The 21,078-nt window shown below is 43.6% G+C and overlaps 1 protein-coding gene across 1 annotated transcript in view; it reads left to right on the top strand.

The window, feature by feature from the left end:
- The window catches only part of CYB5B (cytochrome b5 type B), a 203,455-nt gene that overhangs the window by 129,360 nt on the left and 53,017 nt on the right, over positions 1 to 21,078 (top strand). The window contains exons 2-3 of the mRNA XM_085636934.1: positions 14,717 to 14,845; positions 15,492 to 15,518. Coding sequence (XP_085493060.1) covers positions 14,717 to 14,845; positions 15,492 to 15,518 — 156 coding nt within the window. The remainder of the gene's footprint in view (positions 1 to 14,716; positions 14,846 to 15,491; positions 15,519 to 21,078) is intronic.

Raw genomic sequence — 21,078 nt, 5'->3', positions numbered from 1 at the left:
CAAATTTGTGAAGACAAAGATTTAAAGCTGTTTTTATTGTTCATTCACTTTTTGAATGAACAGAACACCTGTTGCTTTCAGCTTAAGTTAACTTGCCAGCACGGATAAGTAAATGCTGAAAATAGCTTGACCTGATAAAATCTCACTCGCAATTGCGAGTGGATTTTTCGAGGCCAGACAATATGATGCCCAGTTTGCCTCTCACATTCAGTGATGTGATGTCTGTATTATGTGTTAAATACTAAATTGTACATTCATATTATAGCCAAGGGTCGGTATCAACAGTCTTGGGTGGGCAGTCAATTTCACATTTCCCAGGACTGCTTCCTGTATTCTTTTAGTGGGTAGCTTAGCTTGTATAACATCTCTTTCAGGTCATTCTTGCCCCCAAGCTTTCTCTTTGATAATGGAAGTTGCACTGCTAAGGAATATATTTTGAAGTAAGGAGCCCCACTTCCCCTTCCTCAATGAATCTTTGTATTTACATTTTGGCATTCTTTTCTATTCTGTGCCCCATATTACTTAAACCAGTGGAGTTTGAAGTTTCTTAAAGGATTTCCTGTGTAAACTAATTGGCAGTGCCTCAAAATAGTACAGAAGTCACAACAATATTATCACCAGTCGCCACTCTAGATTCCAGCACTCATATTGTCCAGATCATGGTAATGTCGCACCACAAGGTACTTGAATGTCTCCCTTTTCCAACAAAGTGGGGTTATGGGAAATTCGATTCACTCCCAGCCCTTTATCTGCCTCAATGGGAATATACAGGATTTTTCCGATTTAACTCAATTCTGTTTCCATCTCATCCAGAATACCCATAAGTTATTCTATACTCTACTCTGGGTCCCTCAGGAAAAGCAGTCCATTAGCATATAGAGAACACTTACTTTCAGTATTTGTTAGGTCTGGACCGTTGCCTCTGAGGACACTTGCTAGCGACTCCATGGCCAGAGCGAACAAAACGATTGTGTGGATTGCGAGCACCCCTCTTTCTGGTTCCTCTGCCTGTGGGCCACTGTACAGATATTCACCCTTGTCATCAGCCCATCATATAGGAAACCTATTCATTTTTTAAAACTCTGTCCTTGTTTCCAGTATTTATAAACTTTGAAGAGATGTGGCCAGAGTAGAATGTCCAATTCCTTTTGTATATTTAATAAGACTGCTACGGGCACAAGTCCAATCTTTGGACGTCGCATTCATCGCATGGAAGTCTTCTAAGATTGGAGAATGTGTTGCGGCCCAATATAGAACTATTCTGGAGGTTACATGGGAGTTTAGCCTCTTGATCTATGGCTAGTTTAATTTTATTAAGCATGAAAATCTCCTTCAGGAATTTTATCTGTTGTGATGTTGTGCGAGGTAGGTATTTGGAGTTTAAGTATGTTTGTATCTGGGTTCCATCCCAAATTAGTGGAGCAAGGTTTAAATGTGTGATAACCGAAAAAGCTGTATACAACACTTGTCCATCATCAGTGCATATTTCATGATTTAGGTTTTAGGATTCTTGGATTTGAAGAGCCAAGCCATCATCTTACTTGACCTACAATTTTTTTACGCTTTGCCTGGTCCTGTATTCTTTATAATTTAGGCATCTGGTACGTTCCAAGAGCATAACTTCCACCTGTTGATCATTTTAGGACTATTTTTCTTATTATTGACTCTGTCGATCTGAGTGTAATAATTCTTGTTAGAGTACTTGCTTAATCCCTTAGTACTGCCTTGAAGACTTTCCACTTGGTTGCTGTGTTTTGTCGTTCCCTCATTTTCCTGAAAATAGTAGTCAATATGTTTCATTGAGGTGCTTCTGTGAACTGGTCTCCTGGAGGGCTTCTTTCTGTAGGCAAAACTTTGGTATGATTGGGGTGTTTACGCATCATTCGATCTTCATCGATGATGTAATATAATGCTATTTGGTCCATCATAGATCTTCAGAAGCGACTACTTTACTGCATGCGTCTGTAGTGCCTGTGAACATGTCTAATCAAGTGCCGATCTCATGAACTGAGCAGGAAAGTTAGTACTCCTATATGTCAGGGTGTGTTTCTTTCTTTGCCACTGTTGTAGCCGTATGTTAAATTTACGAAACATCTCGGCTTATCACAGATTACCTGTAGCCAATGTGGCCCCATTTCTTCTGCACTAGATTCCAGGCTTATCTTCGTTATATTTTCCCTGTGTGTCGGTGTTTGATTTTCAAACCATTTCACAACTTTATCCAACTCCCTCTTGTCTTTTAGACAACTGAAATGTCTCCAACCAATGTAACTTTTCAGTGAAACATTAAGCACTCCTCCTGCCCTTTCTGGGATACCCATGATGCATATGTTGTAAAGTAACGAGCGTCCTCCTCTGTTTTCGGCTTTCCGTTGTATTGTCTAGCACTATTTAAGTTCAGACAGTTGCTTCTGTGTGTCCAGAAATAATGGTTTCATTGTAGAAAGGATGGATTCAGTATCTTTTTTTTTATAACTCTTTTTATTGAAGATAGACATGTAAACAATTAAAGCACAGCATTGTTCAGTTATTCCGTAAAACACATTAAGATAAAACATCAAGAGCTCACTATCACAACACATTGTGAATATCATCGGGAGTCTCATACTATCAAACTTCAGCACCATTTTCGTCACGGCTCCTTGGAGGTTCACATATATCCCCCCGAAATGTATTCCAAGGCCCCATATGTGTGCCCATTTCTTCGGGCACGCCCTAGAGACATAAATAAGATGGATTCAGTTTCAGTCACACGTTCTGACAGTTTGCTCTGATCGGTTCTTACAATCCACACTTCTAGAGCCGCTCCCACACTTTCTAGCGACAATGCGTGTCTGTATTGTTCTCAGAAACCCATGCACTAGCTGCCTCCTGAGTGGCAGGTGTCCCATCTGCACCACCATGGCCACTGCTGCAGTATTCTAGGTTTCTGGAATGCCAGTCCCAGTGATCCGCCTTTTTTAGGACTCCTAAAGTTCTGCACTGCTGAAGAATGGGAGGTGCTCTGTGATTGCGGTCCTGTCCAGTAATTGTGATAATTTTTTGTCACTCTGTACCGTCTGTCAGTTTCTCATGCTCTTTTGAGAGCAGGGTACATCACTTTCGCACCAGAAGGTCGGTGGTTCCCCAGAGGTAGTGTGGGGAACTCTAGAGCAACATATCTACTGTCTTGCGGTCCTGGCCACATTCCCTACCCTCACACCAACTTTGAGGTTTTATCCAGTCTTTATCTGCTTCCAGAGTGGCCACATACTATTTTAGAAGGGAGTGGGAGGCAGTACCAATGTTTTCATGCATGGATGAAACCGCGGTAAACATCCTTTTGTACGTGGTCATTACACCGCGTACCATTACTACGCAAGCGTTACAACGCATGCGCTGTAATAACGCGTAGCCTTTACTACGCATGTTATTACCTCACATGCGCTGTTACAACGCATGCGTTGTAATGCATGTATGGATGATGGGGAGTCGAGGAGGCAGCGATGACGAATTGCAGTGAGGTGGAGGCAAGAAATACGGCGTGGTGGAATGAGAACAGGTGACAACAGCATCCAAGGAGGGGCACGAGGGGCTCCGGGCACTCGCTGAGAGGAGAGAGGTAAGAGGGACTATTTAATTTTGAAGGGTTTGTGTTTGAGCAGTAGTGTTGTGGGTCGTGTAGGGTAGTGTTTGTGTGTAGTTCCAGGAGTGGGGGATGGGGAGGGTCGTGCAGGGGTGAGTGTTTTAGGGATTAGTGTAGTGTTGTGTTGTTTGTGTTGGGTAGTGTTGGGGGGGTCGTGTAGGGTAGTGTTTAAGTGTAGGGAGCAGATTGGGGGTAGGGGAAGGGTCGTGCTTGGGGTTTTGGTTTAGGTTAGTGTTGTATTGTTTGTGTAGGGTAGTGGTTTAGGGTAGTGTCTGGGGGTTGTACAGGGTAGTGTTTCAGTGTAGGGGATGGACTCGGGGTAGGGGCATGGTCGTGCTGGGGTTAGTGTTTTAGGATTAAGGGTAGTGTAGTAGTGTTTGTGTAGGGTAGTGTTTTAGGGTTTAGGGTAGTGTCAGGGGGTCGTGCAGGGTAATGTTTAAGTGAAGGGAACGGACTGGGAGTAGGGGTAGGGTCGTGCTGGTGGTGGTGTTTTAGGGTTTAGGGTAGTGTTGTAGTGTTTATGTAGTGTAGGGTACTATTGTAGGGTTTAGGGTAGTGTCGGGTGTCCTGCATGGTAGTGTTTGGGAGTAGGGACAGGACTGGGGCACAGGGCAGGGTAGTGCTTGGGGTAGGTAGGTATAGCTTTATTCGATAAAAATATCATAAAAGCACAACATACAATAAAAGTTAAAAAGGATCAGCTATCATGATTATGGCTGAAATACACTACATCACATGATATAATAACATACTATGTACAATAAAAACAGGAAATTCATTATAAGAAGATTGGTAGAAGAAGGATAAAAAGGGTTGTGCAGCCGAGCCTCGACAACATTTCAGTGCACAAGTGTGGCGAGTTTTTTTCCCCTCAACAGCCAAGCACATCCCAGGTACTTTGCCAGTCCACATACCACAAAAAGAGATGATGTATCTGTTTTTAAAATACGTAACACAGTTGCATAATCTCTAGAGCCCAGGATTCTACAAATTGGTCTCAGCCACTTGGATCTCGCTCTTCCATAGGTATGACAGGCAAAGAGAAAGTGAGGAATAGACTCCTTCAGGGATGCACAACTTGGACAACCAGTTAATGTGTGTATGTGACCCTTCCAACCAGCCGTAACGGAGTTAAGTGGTAAGGTTCCTAGTCTGAATCTTATATACAATGACCTATCTTGTGGAATCTGGATAAAATCAAGGTATGGTTCCAATTTACAAAGTGTCTTGTGCTCAAATTAAGACTCAGTCAGCTTCCCCACATTAGGATTCCTTAACTCTCTCTCTTTGACCCATCTCCAATAGGCCTTCTTAAGATCCAATTTTGGGGGAGGTAACTGGGATTCCCAACAGTCTGCATATCCTATTTCTCTCAACAATTGTCTTACATTAGTGATCCATTTTATCTTGTTCCCAGTATCAGCTAATGTAAGTTCACTTAGGGCTGCAGCATACTTAGCGAGCTCCGGTGTCCTTCGTAGTCTTGCCCAGAATAGTAAAGGGCGAAGTCGTACGATGTCTTGGATAGAATGTCTACCCAAATCATAGAACAATGGTTTTAATGGGGTTGATGTCGGAAGAGAGATAAGGTCCCTCATAAACTTATTCTCAGACTTAACTAGCTCAGGGATGTTTTCATAGCCCCAAATTTCAGCTCCATACATTGAGCAAGATAGTGCTTTTGCCTCATATACCACAAGGGCCAGGTCCACTGGTCTACTCGTAGAGCAATGTTGTTCTCTAATGATGGCACCAGAAGCCCTCTTGTGGCATAAGAGCATCTTAGTTAAGTGAGAGCTCCACTTCATCCCCTTCGCAATCCGGACACCCAAATAATCAAAGGAGTCCACAATATCTAGCAGGTTGCCATCCAAAGTAAAAAACGTCTTGTAGGGTTAATTACCATTAATTTGGTTTTCTCAGTATTTATAATCAAGTCATAAGACCTACAAAAAGTGCTAAACCTATTTAAAATCTTTTGCAGGCCACCTGGGGATTTTGAGATCAGAAGAGTGTCATCGGCGAACAGGAGGGTAGGGATTTTTTCACCAGCCAGGGCTGGAGCATCAGCTGGGTCCTCTCTAAGAAGATCCACCACCCCATTGATGTATAAAGAAAACAGGGTGGGGGCTAATACACAGCCCTGGCGGACCCCCCTGTTCACCGTGACACTTTCTGTGAGCTGTCCCTGAACACCCCATCTAATCTTGGCGTGATTATCCTCATGTAAAAGCATTAAAAAAGCGAGAATCTCTGGGGGAACACCTAATTCAGATAAAACCTGCCATAGCCTTTGGCGCGGGATCAGGTCAAACGCAGACTTAAGATCTATAAAAGCCAAATATAAAGTGCCTTTTCCTAAAACTACCACTTTCCAATAAATCATATAAAATCTAAAAACTTGATCCATTGTGCCTACCTTTTGTCTAAAACCTGCTTGAAGATGGGATAAAATATTCTTGTTCTCAATCCACAGCTTCAATGTCATGAGTAGGACCCTGCCAACCACCTTCTGGATCACATCTATTAGACTAATAGGTCTGTAGTTGGCAGGGTCCTCTTTGTTGCCCTTTTTATACATTGGAATCACTACTGCGGCTTTCCAGGACTCTGGTACTGTGGAACCCCTAACTATAGCATTCATTATGGCGTAAATAAACGATGCCCAGGGTGATGGATCATGCAAAAGCAAATCTCCTGGAAGGCCGTCTGGGCCCGCCGCTTTGCCCGGTGCAATACTTTTTATTGTGCTGGGGGTAGTGTTTTAGGGTAGTGTTGTGGTGTTAGTGTAGGTTACTGTTTTAGTGTTTAGTGTAGTGTCGGGGGGTTGTGATGGGTAGTGAATGAGTGTAGGGACCGGAGTGGGGTAATGCATATGTTCGTGCAGGGGGTAGTGATTTAGGGTTTAGGGTAGTGTAGTGGTGTAGGGTAGTGTAGTGTTTGAGTGTTTTGATAGTGTTTTCCATTTTTAGATGTGTAGGGTACTGTATTTCTATTTGTTATTTATTGTAGTGTTGTGTTTTAAAAGTTTTTTAAAAATGGGTTATTCCGCATACCATTTTTATTTCTAGGCAAGTTTTTACTTCGTATACATTAACACTTTCAATGTAATGGTATGTGAACTAAAAACCTGCGTAGTAACAGTTAATGCTAAGTAATAACCGCAGATTAATGGCATGCGAAATAATGGGTCATATTCCAAACAGCTGGTTTGTTTAAAGGTTTTTTTTTTTCTCTAAAACGTTGCCACATTGGGTCGATTTTCTGCTTTCGGTCTAAACTGCTCCAGTGCTGGATAGCCATGACACTGATTGCCTATTCGCCAACATAGGACTTTATGTTGAATCTGACCTGAAAAAGCAGGTTGCTGGATCTCAGAATTCCCTTCAGGGTATAGATGATGAACAGCGACTGGACATATTTATGGCCGATTCCTCTGTGAGCTTTGAAGACTATGCAAGATACTCTAAACTTTAGTTTCTGTGCTGCAGAAGTCCATGTAGGTCTTTAAAGGCCTGGTGTGATCTGAGAAAATTTCTGTAAACTAAAACATAGTCTGGCTGCTTGACCTTCTGTATTTCTTTCTTTGACACGCCTGCTGAGATAGCTGCCTGTTATGAAGTAAGGAGGATGTTTTATCGCATGAAATTAAGTCTTTGTGAAACCCGTTTGGATCAACAACCTTTCTCTAACTGGTGGTTGTGTGACTAAAGGGAGGTCCCTTCTGTGCGACTGCGTTCAAAGTTTGTGTTAGAAGTGCACGGGTGGAAATTAAAATTAGGTCCAGTGTGGATACAGCCGCATGGGTTTGAGAAGAAACCTGTTGATAGAGTAAGCTTGGATTTTTATTGCTTCTTTGTTGACTTCACTTTACTGAAGAACTTGTGGAACAGTAACACGTTTCAAAAGCTGGCAATTCTGTACTTTGTTGGTCTGTTAGGGTTAAAGCAGTTCTTCACCTAGCTCAGTTGAAATGATGCTGAAACTTTCTATTGTTTATTCCAGTGGCTGGTGATTTGGAATACATGAAATCGAATACATATCTTCGTTTCCCTACGCTTGATATGGCCACTTGTTAAAAATGATATTGTCACTTGTTAAAAATGATATGGTCACTTGTTAATAATTGAAATGGCTATTTATTGATAAAAATGTGAGATTTGAGGCTAAATTGTGTGTGAGACTTTACCCTGTGCTGCTGTCTAATCTTTTGTGCACAACTTCCCCAACATGGTTGCCTCCATTAAGCACTCAAGTTTTCCATGGAGCTAAGGCCTGATCGAGCAGTGGTCCCTGCAGATTGGGAGTGCTGCCTCTTACGATGTAGCATCAGGCTTACACTCCACCCAGAAAGAAGCGTGCTGTATCTTCATGCACGGTCATGCATGCCATGAGTGCTCATCCACCTGGGTATCAGTGCACCTCTTTAAAATCTGTGTAACTCCAGTTTGCTGATCTGTGCTCCACCACATTTGAGGCTGCTCATGATCTTCCCAATTTGCCGGGTTCCTGGGCGCTGCAAAAATATACTACATTACATGTGTTTGCCCCCCCCCCCTCCCATCCCCTCCCATCCCCTCCCTACCCCGACCTCCCGGGGAGTCAACATCCACCTGATCCTATCTCCATCTGGTTGATCTCACCGCTGTAATGAGCAAGACTAGTGTTTGATGGCCAATGAGTGGAGCACAACACAGTCTGATGTAGTGCCTTAGATTATGCTTTTGACTCTGTGCCTATTGCAATTGTCTGCAACAGCGGCTCTGCAGGGGTGAGGAGGGGTTTTAATTATAGAATACTGTGGGGCACTCCATGAGGAAACTCCCTATCAGCCAGTAATCATATTGAATAAACTGATACCAAGTATATGAATGTTTTCTGTTGTGCCCACCTACCCCAATAAGGGGGGGGGGGGGGGGGGGGTGTGTGTGTGACTGACTGTGTGACTGACTGTGTGACTGACTGTGTGACTGACTGTGTGTGTGTGTGTGTGACTGTGAGACTGTGTGTGTGACTGTGACAGTATATAAATAATGCATTGTGATGCCAGCATTCAACTAATATATTGTATGGCTTTTGCTCTGTCAGAAAAATATGGATTGCAGTTTATATGAGCTGTAAAATGTTCGCCTTTTCAGTCACTATAGTGTTCTATACACTTCCAGCGCTCCTACTGCTGATATTTTAAGCTCCTCAAATGTTTGCTGTCTCCACACCAGAGAATCTAGTTATCGACAGTCCAGGCTGGTCTTGTAAGATTGCTTCAACATGTACGCTGGGGTGAGCCTTGATTTACCTTCCTTTCCGTTAGTCTAGTGTTCAAGCGAAGTTGCCTTTTAGTCAAGCATGGGATGTGAATTTGTTTTTAGGTCGTGCGTGTGTGTGCAACATGTGTGTGTTGCAAGTACTGTTTCAGTACTTTGGAGCTGAGGTGTCACAGTAGCTCTACCAATGATTGTCCCAATTTACAACGAAAAGCTGGTCACGCCTCAAGCAAAAATAAAAGCTATAATTTTGGGAATATTAATTGTCGTTAATTGTTGTTCCTCCCTAAACATAAGGAGGATATGTTTGATTTGCTGAACAGTGAAAAGCCGGATGCAAATTTTTAACAGAAACCTGGCTAAATGAAAGTTCAGGACCGGATGTGGCTATTGCTCTACCCGATAATTATGCTATAGTTAGAAAAGATAGAACTATTAGGAAAGAAGGAGGAATAGCAATATTTTTTTTTTTAATTATTCTTGTAAATTTGAGGATTTTCCTCTGGTGGATTGTGAAGCTGCGCTCTTCAAACTTACTCTTACAGCCCAGGTCACTTTTTCTGGGTGTCTTTACTCCCTGACTTGATAGCTCATTTCTTACTCAAAATGGCTAATTTCTCAGTTTTGGGTGACTTAAATCTTCATCTGGAAAATGATGAATGTATTGCAAGTAGGACTCTGATTGCGGACTTCTCTGCAATGAATTTACTTCTTTGTAATAGTGGCCCCGCTCATATAGCCGGACATTTTTTGGACCCCATTTTTTCAAACTTGTCTTAAATTAATTGCCCTCCTGCACTCCCCTTATGTTGGTCAGATCATTTTGCTGTTAAATTTGAATTTGCAACTTTAGTAATCCCGAACCTACCGCCAATAGGCACACATGGCCAATCTAGGAATTGGGGAAAACTGGACATTGAAAAATGTAATTTAATATTGTCTAATAGTGCCCCTTATTTTGACTCACTCACATCCGTGGAAAATATTTATAATTGGATTACAGAGGCAGCTAACGCTTGTCTCCCACTTTCTATTAAAAAAATGAAAAAACACCGACCCCCTGCTCCTTGGTTTACTGAGCTATTGAAAAAAGTAAGTGCAAGGTCATGGAAAGACAGTGGAGGAAGAACTACTCCCCTGAATCTAAATGCACTTATAAAATTGCATTAAAAAGATACCAAACTCTACGCACAACTGCTCGAGCAGAGTATGTTGCCTCCTCTATTTCGAGGGCACAGAATTGCCCTCGTACCTTGTTCTCTATGGTCAAGAAGCTAACAGGCTCGGATACGCAACCTTGCTCTCCTGTTTTGGATGAATTGCAATGCAACACTCTTGCTAACTTCTTTATAAATAAAGTGGAACAAATTTACCTGACGCTAGAGGGAACTAAGCTTGCGTCCCCTATTCAGGTTACTTCTGTCTCTGATCCCTTTGTTGAGGATGTTCTCCTTCTGACCCTCTTCCGGCTTCTGTGCTTCTTTAATTTAAACAGCCATCTTTGAATCTTGTTATGGAATTACTTAATGCCTCGCTTGGCGAGGAATTGATGCCGCCGATTTGGAAACATGCAATGGTCCTTCTCTTGTTAAAAAAGGCTAATGCAGATCCTTCCCAGCCTGCTAAGTTTAGGCCTATCTCTCTTCTTCCAGTATTCTCTAAAGTTCTGGAAAAACATGTAAACACCCAGCTGTCTCTGATTGTTGAAACTTCGAAATTTTTACACCCCTCTCAGTCTGGTTTCAGAGCAGGGTTCTCAACGGAGACAACCCTTCTTGGCGTAACTGAAATGCTGCGTCAACGTTTGGATGCAGGAAATGCAGTGGCATTGATATTGCTTGACCTAAGTGCTGCATTTGACACGGTTTCCCACAACGTATTAATTAAGTCTTTACGATCCCTAGGTATCTCGGGATTGGCACTTGGTTGGTTGTCCTCTTTTTTAGACAACCGCACTTTTCAAGTATTTTCTTCTAGGGCTTCCTCGAAGATGTATCCCTCGTCCTATGGGGTACTACAAGGTTCAGTTTTAAGCTCACTTCTTTTCAATATTATGTACAACCTCTGGCAGTGATTGCTGAAGAAGCGGGGCTGTCGCTCTTTTCTTATACCGATGATACTCAGATCATCTTTTCCTTATCGGCTGAAAAGAGTTCTGGACCGTCTACCCTGCAAGTGGGCCTGCGCAATATTGTATCTTGGATGCAATCTAATTTGCTCAAGCTCAACGGGGAAAAAACGGAGGTCCTCATTCTGGGAAAAAACACTGATCCCTGGGGCTCGCAACATTGGCCTGTTGAAATGGGGCATCTACCTGTGCCCTCTTCTCAGGTTCGCAATCTTGGCTTCATCATAGACAAAAAGTTTTCAATGAGACAACATGCAGTAAAAACTGCAGCCACCTGTTTTACTATTCTTCGATGGTTAAGAAAAATCATTTGGATGCTCCCTGCTATTACCCAAAAGACTGTAGTCCAGGCACTGGTAACTTCACGACTGGATTATGGAATCCTTCTTTTTTTGGGTATCAACAAGGATGTGATGCGCAAGCTTCAGATGGTACAGAATTCTGCATCGAGACTACTTTGCAGAATTCCTTGAATGTCTTCCATCTCTAATGCCGTGAGAGATCTGCATTGGCTCAGGGTGGAAAATCGAACACAGTTCAAGGCCCTGAGCTATATGTTTAAAATCAAGAATGGCACTGCACCTAAATATCTGAAAAATCTGGTACGCCTTTATCAACCCGCCCGTTCATTGCGCTTGTCTACTCAGGAAGTAATCGAGATCCCCAGAATCAGGCTGGCAAGAATGGGCGGTCGCTCCTTCTCCTATCTTGGCCCACGATTGTGGAACTCTCTTCCTCTCTTGATGCGAAAGGAATCTTTGTATTTAAATTTCCGTAAACAGCTAAAAACTTGGCTATTTAATCAATAACATATTTCACTCCGTTATGATTTCTTCTAAGAGTAGTCTCCTTCTAGCTCTGCGCTGGGAAACCCTTTTTGGGTAGCTGTATGCATTATTAAAATAAATTAACATAACATGCCATAGAAGGCGCATGCGCTGTTGCTTGCAAGACATTTTGTTAGCTTAAAGGGGACTTGGAGCCCTCCCATTGCTTACCATTGGTTCACTTCAACGTCACTCGCATTCCATTTCCTTGCTTCACTTTGGTCAGCGTGTGCCAGCTTCACCTCCTCTTCATGTGTTTGTACCTTCCCTGGACGATGTACTACTTCCTTGCCCAGTTTGTACCCTTCCTCTGTTTGCACTTTTGGGCCTGGTCAACTTTTTTTCTTTTAGTTATAGCACTCAATAAGAATTATTCCCATCTTTCTATCCCTCCCGCTCTGTTATTGCTAACCCCATCCCACTCTCCTGTACCACTCCAAGTTATTGCTTGCCCCCTCCCCCGCACTCTATTCCACTCCATTTTATCGCTTGCCCTCTCTCACCCTCCTGTCCCACTCCATGTTATTGGTTGCCTCTCCCACCCACCTATTCTACTCCATGTTGGGGCTTGCCCCCTGCCACCCTTCCAATCCTCTCTGCGCTGATTGCATCATAACGATTTTTTCTTTACTTTCAGCCATGCTGCACAGCAACCACACTGCTGATCAACGTGGCTAAAAAAAATTGACACTCAATAGCTCTTGTATATGTGAAACCTATTGACTTTGCCATTGCTTGTTTTCTGATGGCTTTTACTGTATACTCAGTGTGAGAAAAAGCCTATTCAAAGCACATCAGTGCCCGGTCAGGCTGCAATGCTTATGTAAGTCATCTAGAGGTCCAATAAATGTACATTGTCACAAGTCTGGCAAATCCAGAATTCCAGGTAATATCTTCTTCCACTGTGATACCTTAAAAACAAATAAGTGCTGGTTAGCTTTTTTTTTAGCCGCTCTATGGTGGTGAATTGATAACCCTTTCTCCCCACACAATTTATTGCAATATCTATTTCGACACATCGGGGGATAAAAAAAATGGGTTACCTTTCTTTTCAGCAACATTACTCTTCTGCTGAAGTAATCCAGAGTCTTAAACTGTTCTAGCTGTACTACTATACTTGTACATATAATCTAGGCTCTGCGGTCTACAGCACCCAATCGCTTCTACAATGGAAATTGAGGAAACCCATAGAACCAATCAGTAAGCAATATTCGTGCCAGCCAACCTGCTCCATACTGACTCTAACATTTTAAATGCTAGTCAGTCTATTCTCCTAATCATGCCAAACACTGTTGGGGAATACGAATCTCCAGTCAAACTGCATCCACGTGCCCCAGGAAATCCCTCTGATTTGTTACATTCTTTGACAACAGCCTTACTTTATTTTTTTATTTTTTTACCATTTCTAAGTTTACTTTTCATAATATATTCATCTACTGTCAGACTGGAGATGAATGAGATCAGAATTAGCATCAGTGTATGCCTAGCATACATTGAACTTTGATTAAGAGTGAAATGTTCAACTGCAAACGTCTGGCCTTGCTTAAAGGGACAGCAATGAAATACAGATAACAAGTTGATGATTTTGATGTGGACAGCATTATCCTGAAACTTTAGAACTAGGAGCCATATGCACAAAAATAGGAATTGCGATGTCTACGGAATAGCAATTGGGAAACCGTAATTCCTAATGTAAGAAAACTTACAAACTTCAGAAAGAGATTCCTAATGGGGTCACAAATATGACCTGCCTCATAAAAATTAATGAGCTAGCTTTCAATTTGCGATCCATTAGGAACTGCAGCCATCACAGGGACGTTGGCCTGTTGAGGTCAATAGACTACCATGTATGTGATTGATTTTTCTAATAAAACAATCTTCATTTTTAAATATATATATATATATATATATATATATATATATATTTTTTTTTTTTTTATAATGCAACCTGTTTTTGTTTAAAGGAAAACAGAAAGCGTTTCAGAAAATGAAATGAAACGTTTAAGTTTAAACATTTTTAAAGCGTAGGTAGTGGTTCCTTGGAGCACTGCCTGCTATTACAAAATATTTGTTTCAACGTTTACAAAGGGGAAGGGGTCCCATAGGAACTCCTTCCTATTTGCGAATGGTTACTACTACCCTAGAGGTGTCGGTAAAAAATTAATGTTTTGCTTCCGTAATTCGGTCACGAAACATTCATACATAGCACTGCAATTTGGTATTTGGAAGGGACGCCCTAAATACGCCCCGTCCAAATACCGAATTGCTAAACTCAAATTGCGATTCGATAACATGTTACCAAATCGCAATTTGTACTTTGTATATATGAAAAATCTTTTTTTGCGGTAGCAAAAGGCGCGATTCTGTAAATCGGGCTGTTTGCAACCTCAAAAAAAATGTTTTGTACAATATGGCTCCATGTTCTCTATCCTTACACGTCTGCTTAAGTGGTGTATACTTGAAAAAACAAGTGGGATTTTGGTCTGGTTCATGTGTTTTGAGTTGCCAGATTATCTTCACCTTCCTTCACTCTAAACGGAAGTTAATCTTCACCACCTGTAAAAATGACTGGGCATTTTATTTATTTTGTTTCTTTTGATTTATATAATATTTATATAATCCTAAAATGATCAAAAACAATTTGTCATGTGCCGCCCCACTTTTGGCAACTATCTCGGAATGATCCAATGAGACCCTTTGTGGCCATTTCGGAGCATTTCAGTAGAGATAATTAGCTCAGTAGTGGAGTAGGGCATCGGTAATCAAACTCCATTCTTAGTGGGTCGTTAATGATCAATTCCATTCTTCCACGAAGTATTATTGATGGTTGTTTTGTCATTCTTTGGCTAATTATAGAATATCTCTTTTCCAGCACCCAGGTGGCGAAGAGGTGCTATTTGAGCAGGCTGGTGGAGATGCCACAGAAAGCTTTGAAGATGTTGGTCATTCCATAGATGCTAGAGAAATGCTGAAGCAGTATTTTATAGGAGAGGTCCATCCGGTAAGTGCAGCTGTGGACTTAAACACATTTTCCAATCTTACAACTGGTATTGAATCTGTATGAAACGTCAGCCAGTGTCTATTTTGTGTACTTTTTCTTACGACGTGCTGCTCAGACTTTAGGGTCGGTGGTTTCTAGTCATCAGTGCTCAGAGCTGGTTTGCCTTGCTCTCTTTGGGCATTGATTTGCTTGGTTTTAGTGGGATTGGTGGCCTATGTCTTTGCTTGATTTGGTTGTGATGGACAATGCCTGGATGAACTTATTTTGGACCGGAGTTGGGAATCAATCTGTGTACAGTTTGCTCGTCCAGAATCACGGGTGCTGTTGTTCTGGATGTTGGGAGACCTGCTTTTGCTTGCTTGGGACATGTTGCTGAGCACGCGTGGTTTGGGGAAACTGGGGCTTTCATTTCTTGCTTTGGTTAAGCGCAAGGGGAGCTTGGTTTGGATTGGGTTTTAGTATGGGTCTGGTATTGGCATGGCTGCCCGCCTTCCCTTTGGGCAGGTCTGTGCACACTTCCTGTGAAGTACAGGACTGGTGATATGGAACTGGTTATCACTTAGCTCAAATGTTTGCTTCTCTGTGTTGTAATTTGAAGATTTTCTTAGCAAACATGCGTGCAAATAAATGTTCTTTCTTTTCACAGAATGACCGTACGGGGAAAGGATCGAAGGTAAGGATGCCATTTGTCATTACATATATTTTGAACTGTAATATTGTCCTGCAAAGACTGAGAGGCAGGTGGGTGCAGCAGTTCTGTCTTGATGCTGAATATGGGAGTCACGGCAGAGATGACTGTGAATCTAAACCTCTACTTAATAGGCTAAGGTATGTATTTGAGGTGTTAGTATTATTATTATTATTATTAGGAAAGTTTATAAAGCGCATGGTTACGCAGAAGCGTGTCCCCGCGCTACATTTGCAAAAACTCAGAGCAGAGGAGAGGAGGGGTTCGGTTACTTTGAAAAGAGGTGAGTTTTTAGGTTCTTGCGGAAACTGGATTCCGAGGGGTCTAGGCGGAGATTAAGAGGCAGAGCATTCCAGCATTTAGCTGCCAGGTGACGGAAAGAGCGTCCACCCATGCGAGCCTTTCTGATTCTAGGGACCACCAATAGACCTCCGTGAGAGGAACGCAAAGCACGCGAGGGTACATGCTTGATGGCAAGGTTGTGGAGCGGTGCCGGCGCTTTCCGTGCAAGAATGCGATGACATGTACAGAGGGCCTTGAATTCCACTCTGCGTCTTACAGGTAGCCAGTGAAGGCTATGAAGAGCAGCTTTGGAGTCTGATCTTTTGGGGAGTTTTAAGATGAGGCGGGCTGCCGCATTCTGTAATACCTGGAGGCGTTTTACTGCCTTACAGGTGGCACCTAAATAAAGTAGGTTGCCATAGTCCAGGCGTGATGTCACAAGGGCATGTACCAGCGTTTTCCGGGCGGACATGGGGAGGAGGGCAAGGACCTTGTGTAAGATTTTTAAGACGCTGAAACAAACACCCGCTACCCGGTTTATTTGGGGACCAAAAGACATATCAGCATCAAACCATATACCAAGGTTCTTGACCTCCTGACGAGGCACCGGAGCCTCCCCCAGGCAAGGGGGCCACCACGCAGACGACCAAGCGGAGGGGCTCCCCCCCACCACGAGCACCTCTGTCTTGCTTCCGTTTAGTTTAAGGCAGTTGGTAGACATCCATGTAGCAAGATCTTGCATGCAGGCCTTAAAACTACTTGAAGCAAGTCCGGGTTCTCGCGATAGGGAGATGACCAGTTGCGTGTCGTCTGCGTATGACACGATTTCCAGGCCATGACTCGCGGCAATCGAAGCCACTGGGGAGATGTAAAGATTGAATAGGGTTGGGCTCAGGGACGATCCTTGGGGAACGCCCTGTCCCAGACCCATGGCTCTCGAGTAATGGTCGCCCAGACGGACTTGGAAGCTTCTTCCAGTCAGGAAGGATTGGATCCATAAGAGTGCAGCTTCAGATATTCCCCCATCATTTAAACACTGTAGCAAGTTGGCATGAGCTACAGTGTCGAATGCTGCACTCAAGTCCAATAGGATGAGAGCCATAGTATGACCCTCATCCGCCCCCTGACGAAGAGCCTCCGCTGCAGTTTAGAGAGCAGATTCTGTGGAATGACGGGGACGGAAACCGAATTGTGTCTTGTGCAGTAATGCCGCTTTTTCGACGAAGTCCATCAGTTGTGAGTTGACCAATTTTTCGGCTACTTTGGCCAAGTAGGGGAGAAGAGAAATAGGGCGAAGATTCTCAAGTTTCTCGAAACTGATGGTCGGTTTTTTCCTAAGGGGTAGGACCACCGCCTTTTTCCAATCTTTAGGTACAGTGGAGCTACTAAAAGATGTATTAAGTAGGTGCCTGATATAGGGTTCTAATACCACTAGGCTGTCTGCCAGGCGCTTAGGTGTAGTGGGGTCTCGAGGAGAACCCGACTTCACTGATTTGCAGATCTTTACAAGGTCTTCGGGTGAAGGGATAGCAAAGTGGGTCAGTCTAATTCTGTTGCTCCATTCCCTGGGGCTTTCGATGAATTCTGCACCCGCTCTAGGTTGTGTTGGGAACGCTGCGTATATTGTTGCTATTTTCTCGGAGAAAAAATTGGTGATTCTGTTGCAAGCGTCGGGGGAACAGTCATCTGGGACACTGGATGATTTCCCGCTCGAAAGGGTTTTGTAAAGCGAGAACAGCTCTTTAGTAGAGTTACTGGCTTCACTAACTCTAAGCGTGTAGTATGCAGTTTTGCACTTTCTAATTTGACCGTGGTAGTCGCCTCTCGGTTAGGTAGGTGGCTCTAGATTCTTTAGAGAAGGTCTTGCGCCATTCTCTTTCGAGTTTCTTCAGTGCAGATTTCAAGGATCTAAGTTCATCATTGAACCATGGAGCTGTTTTTTGTACACGGCCCCCGGAATTAGTTTTTTTGATTTTTTGAAGAGGAGCCGTGCAATCAAGTGCCTCGGTGATACGTGTGCACAGATTAGTGTTGGCTGAATCTGCGTCAGCTCCCCCCGGGCTTCCCCCATTAACCAGTGCCTCGCAGAATTTACGCTGGGAAAAGGTGGCCCAGTTACGCCTAAGATGATATAGCAAAGCCGGCTGCGGAGGTCTATATCCAGGGATCCGAATGGTAAAGGGAACTAGATAATGATCCGACCAGGGGATAGGAATAGGGGGTTTAGATTCTACTTCCTCCCAATTTGCAAATATGGGGTCCAAAAGATGACCCAACTGATGTGTAGGGCCGTTCACTATTTGAGTCAGCTGGAGAGCACCTAATGCTTGGCTGAAGTTCGTGCTTGTACTGTTTGATGGGTTGTTAAGATGCAAGTTGAGATCACCAAGTACCAGAAATTTATTGTTGCATAAAGCAGTCTCCATGATACCTTCTATTAGGCTTTCCTCAAACTTGGCAATGGGACCAGGGGGTCTGTAAATTAGCATGCCCTTTAGCGTGTAGCTGTTGTTCACTTTAATGGTGAATTTCCCAGCCTCGCTGTCCAGGATAGGGGCACTTTCAAATTGGCATTGCAGACTTTCACGGCCAATAATTGCGATGCCTCCTCCTCTACCAGTGGGTCTATCTTGTCTATATATAGTGAATCCCACTGGTAATGCCTCAAGGGCATCGGCTGTAGACTCATTATCTAGCCATGTTTCTGTAAGGAACATAAGGTCCCAATTAGTCTCAGAGAGAAGATCATGTAGGTCCAACTTATGTTTCCTTAGTGAACGCACGTTGAGTAGTCCACAGTGTATAATGTGGTCGCTGGTGTTCGGGTTCTTGTCAAGGACATAGTGGAATTGGCAGTGTTCACAACCTGCAGTGTTTTCTACATGTAGCTTGTGCATGCCTGACACGGTGAGCGTACGACGTAAGGCAAGTAAATCCTGCTTGCTCCATCGTATGTGGTCGTTCCGGGGGGCATGGGGTATGGCCCTGGACCGCGTACGATCGCGGACGGGCGCAGACGGGCTTGACTTTGGCTCGACTTCGGCGCGATGCCGGCACGCCCGCTGCGCTCGCCCGCTGCGCGTCCGGAAAGGGCACATTGATAGAGGGCGGAAAGGCGTGGCCTCCCAAGTGGGCGTGTCTGCGGTATCGGGCGCGCGAAGGTATCAGCGCGTTTCCTCCCTGCAGCAACGCTAGGGACAGCAGAGCAGAGCTTCGCGAATTCCCAGGGCTAGCAGGTCAGTGGGTGCTCAGGGTGTAAGTGCTCAGTTAAAACACAACGAAAACAAAGTTTTAAAAGCAATAATAAACAGACCTCCCGGCTTCCGCCTCAGGAGTGTTTACAAAGTTCTGGCACGCGAATCAATCAGCCAAAGTCCAAAGATAGCAGAAAGGCAGCATAATAAGAATGACACTTTTAAAAACCAAGGTATCCAAAAAGCTCTAACAACGAGTGGATTCGCTGTACATTCAAACCCAGTGATTTGTAGTTCACGGTAGTGGACAAGCCCCTCCTAGAAGAGAGCGCTGAAATGGGAATGGATAATCCCTGTCACCTTACATTGATACCTTAAGCCTAATCTTCTGCAGGGCTAGAAAAGCACTATGGGGCCTGCTGATGTCATTGTGCGCGTCTGTTTTACATTGAGCTGGTAGTCCTTTGAGAAGGATTATGAATTCATCCCTCGGCGTAGACTGCTTTCTCTGCCACATATCCTTTGTGAGTCTGAAAGGCAGAAGAAATGCTTTCTGTTATGTTGACTGGTTTACCTTTCGCAAACAGCAAGTTTTTTTTTTGTATGGCACTTCACTGTCCCAGTGTCCGCCTTCTTATTGCAGGTTTTTGCTTTGTGCTTGCTGCTTTTTGTAAATAGGTGCTGTTGTCTCACAAACACATTAACAGCAGTGCGGGTCGAAGCTTGGCTTTGTCAGTGAAGTCCAGTAAAATGTTATCAGGTCTCTTCACCAGGTCCTACAGCAACCACTAGTTACTATGGGCACTTCTCACGTGACTAACTGGTGTTTACCATTTGTGTCTCAGCATCTTGGGTACCCTTGCACCACTCAAAAGTATTCCTGTTAGCATATTAACTTCCCGACGTCAGAAGAAGGAATACCCTATCAGGGGGGTGGTTATCAGAAACTTAGATACGGTATGACAATCAAATGACACTCAAGGAAAGTCACTGGTCAGCCAGAACCTTAGTTCAGAAACCACAGGTATTTCATATAAAATCTAGATTAACAGAACAGTAAAAACTGCACTCAACCAAACAAGCCAGTATTCCATACCGTTTTGTAGGGCTGAGGTTTATTCCTAAATGTTGTTACAGCACTGCTGCCTTAATGTAAACATTGAGCTCTTGTTCCATGAAAACTATAGAGAAATTGTGATCATAAGGTTGTCGGCAGTGCTCCAGCGGGCTCATGCTGCACTCCGATTTACACAAGTAATCTCAACACAGCATTTCACGCACATACCAGAGAAAGTATCCCAAGTTCATGTACATCCCTTGTAACAAAAAGATCATTTATCTCAGCAGCTCAGCTACAGCGCTATCTCTGCCAGTTCCAGCCAACTTGTTCCTCGGTAGCCAAGGTCAGCTCTGCTTTGCTTCATGTTTGGAAACACCCCGACTTCCACTTAAAAGAATCGCAGAAACCTCTTGGTTTATGTTTGCTAAAGGATTTTTGGCAAATAATGTTTATCTAAAAGGTATTGTGAGATTAGCCTATTCCAGTGCCTAGAAACCTCGAAGTAGCTGTATCTCAAACTGCCTGTACTCCAAGTGGTTGAAGTGAACAGAAGCGGTCTGTGTAGGCAAGAGCGATGGGGCTGGGGGGTGAACTAGACAGACGACTATGAGGAAAAATGTAATAAATGTTCCCTCGTCCTCATCTGTCGAGTCCCCCCGCCCCAACGCTCTTACCTGTACGGGCCACTCCTGGAAGTGAAGAGGGTTTGTCATCCTAGTAATCTGGGGCAGATGGCCAAGGGTTCTGAGGATCCACGAAAGAGTAATAAATGATTCTACACCGAGGAGACTAGGTGGAGAATCCTGCTTTCCGCAGTCCATGTTGGCACACCTCCAAGACTAGCACTAGATTGTCAAAGATAGATATACAAGCAGAGAGCAGAGCCCCTATGGTTCACCCTGGGTAGATGATCCGCTGGATTTGGGCAGCCGTTTTCCCCTCTCTTGTCAGATCAGCTCAGCACATCTGTCACTTGGACCACAAGTCTAGTCATGAAGTCAAGTCGCGT

This window comes from Triturus cristatus, chromosome 12 (genome assembly GCF_964204655.1).
Source record: "Triturus cristatus chromosome 12, aTriCri1.1, whole genome shotgun sequence".
NCBI lineage: Eukaryota > Metazoa > Chordata > Amphibia > Caudata > Salamandridae > Triturus > Triturus cristatus.
The sequence above is the reverse complement of the archived record's forward strand: the minus strand, read 5'-3'. Positions and strand labels throughout refer to the sequence as shown.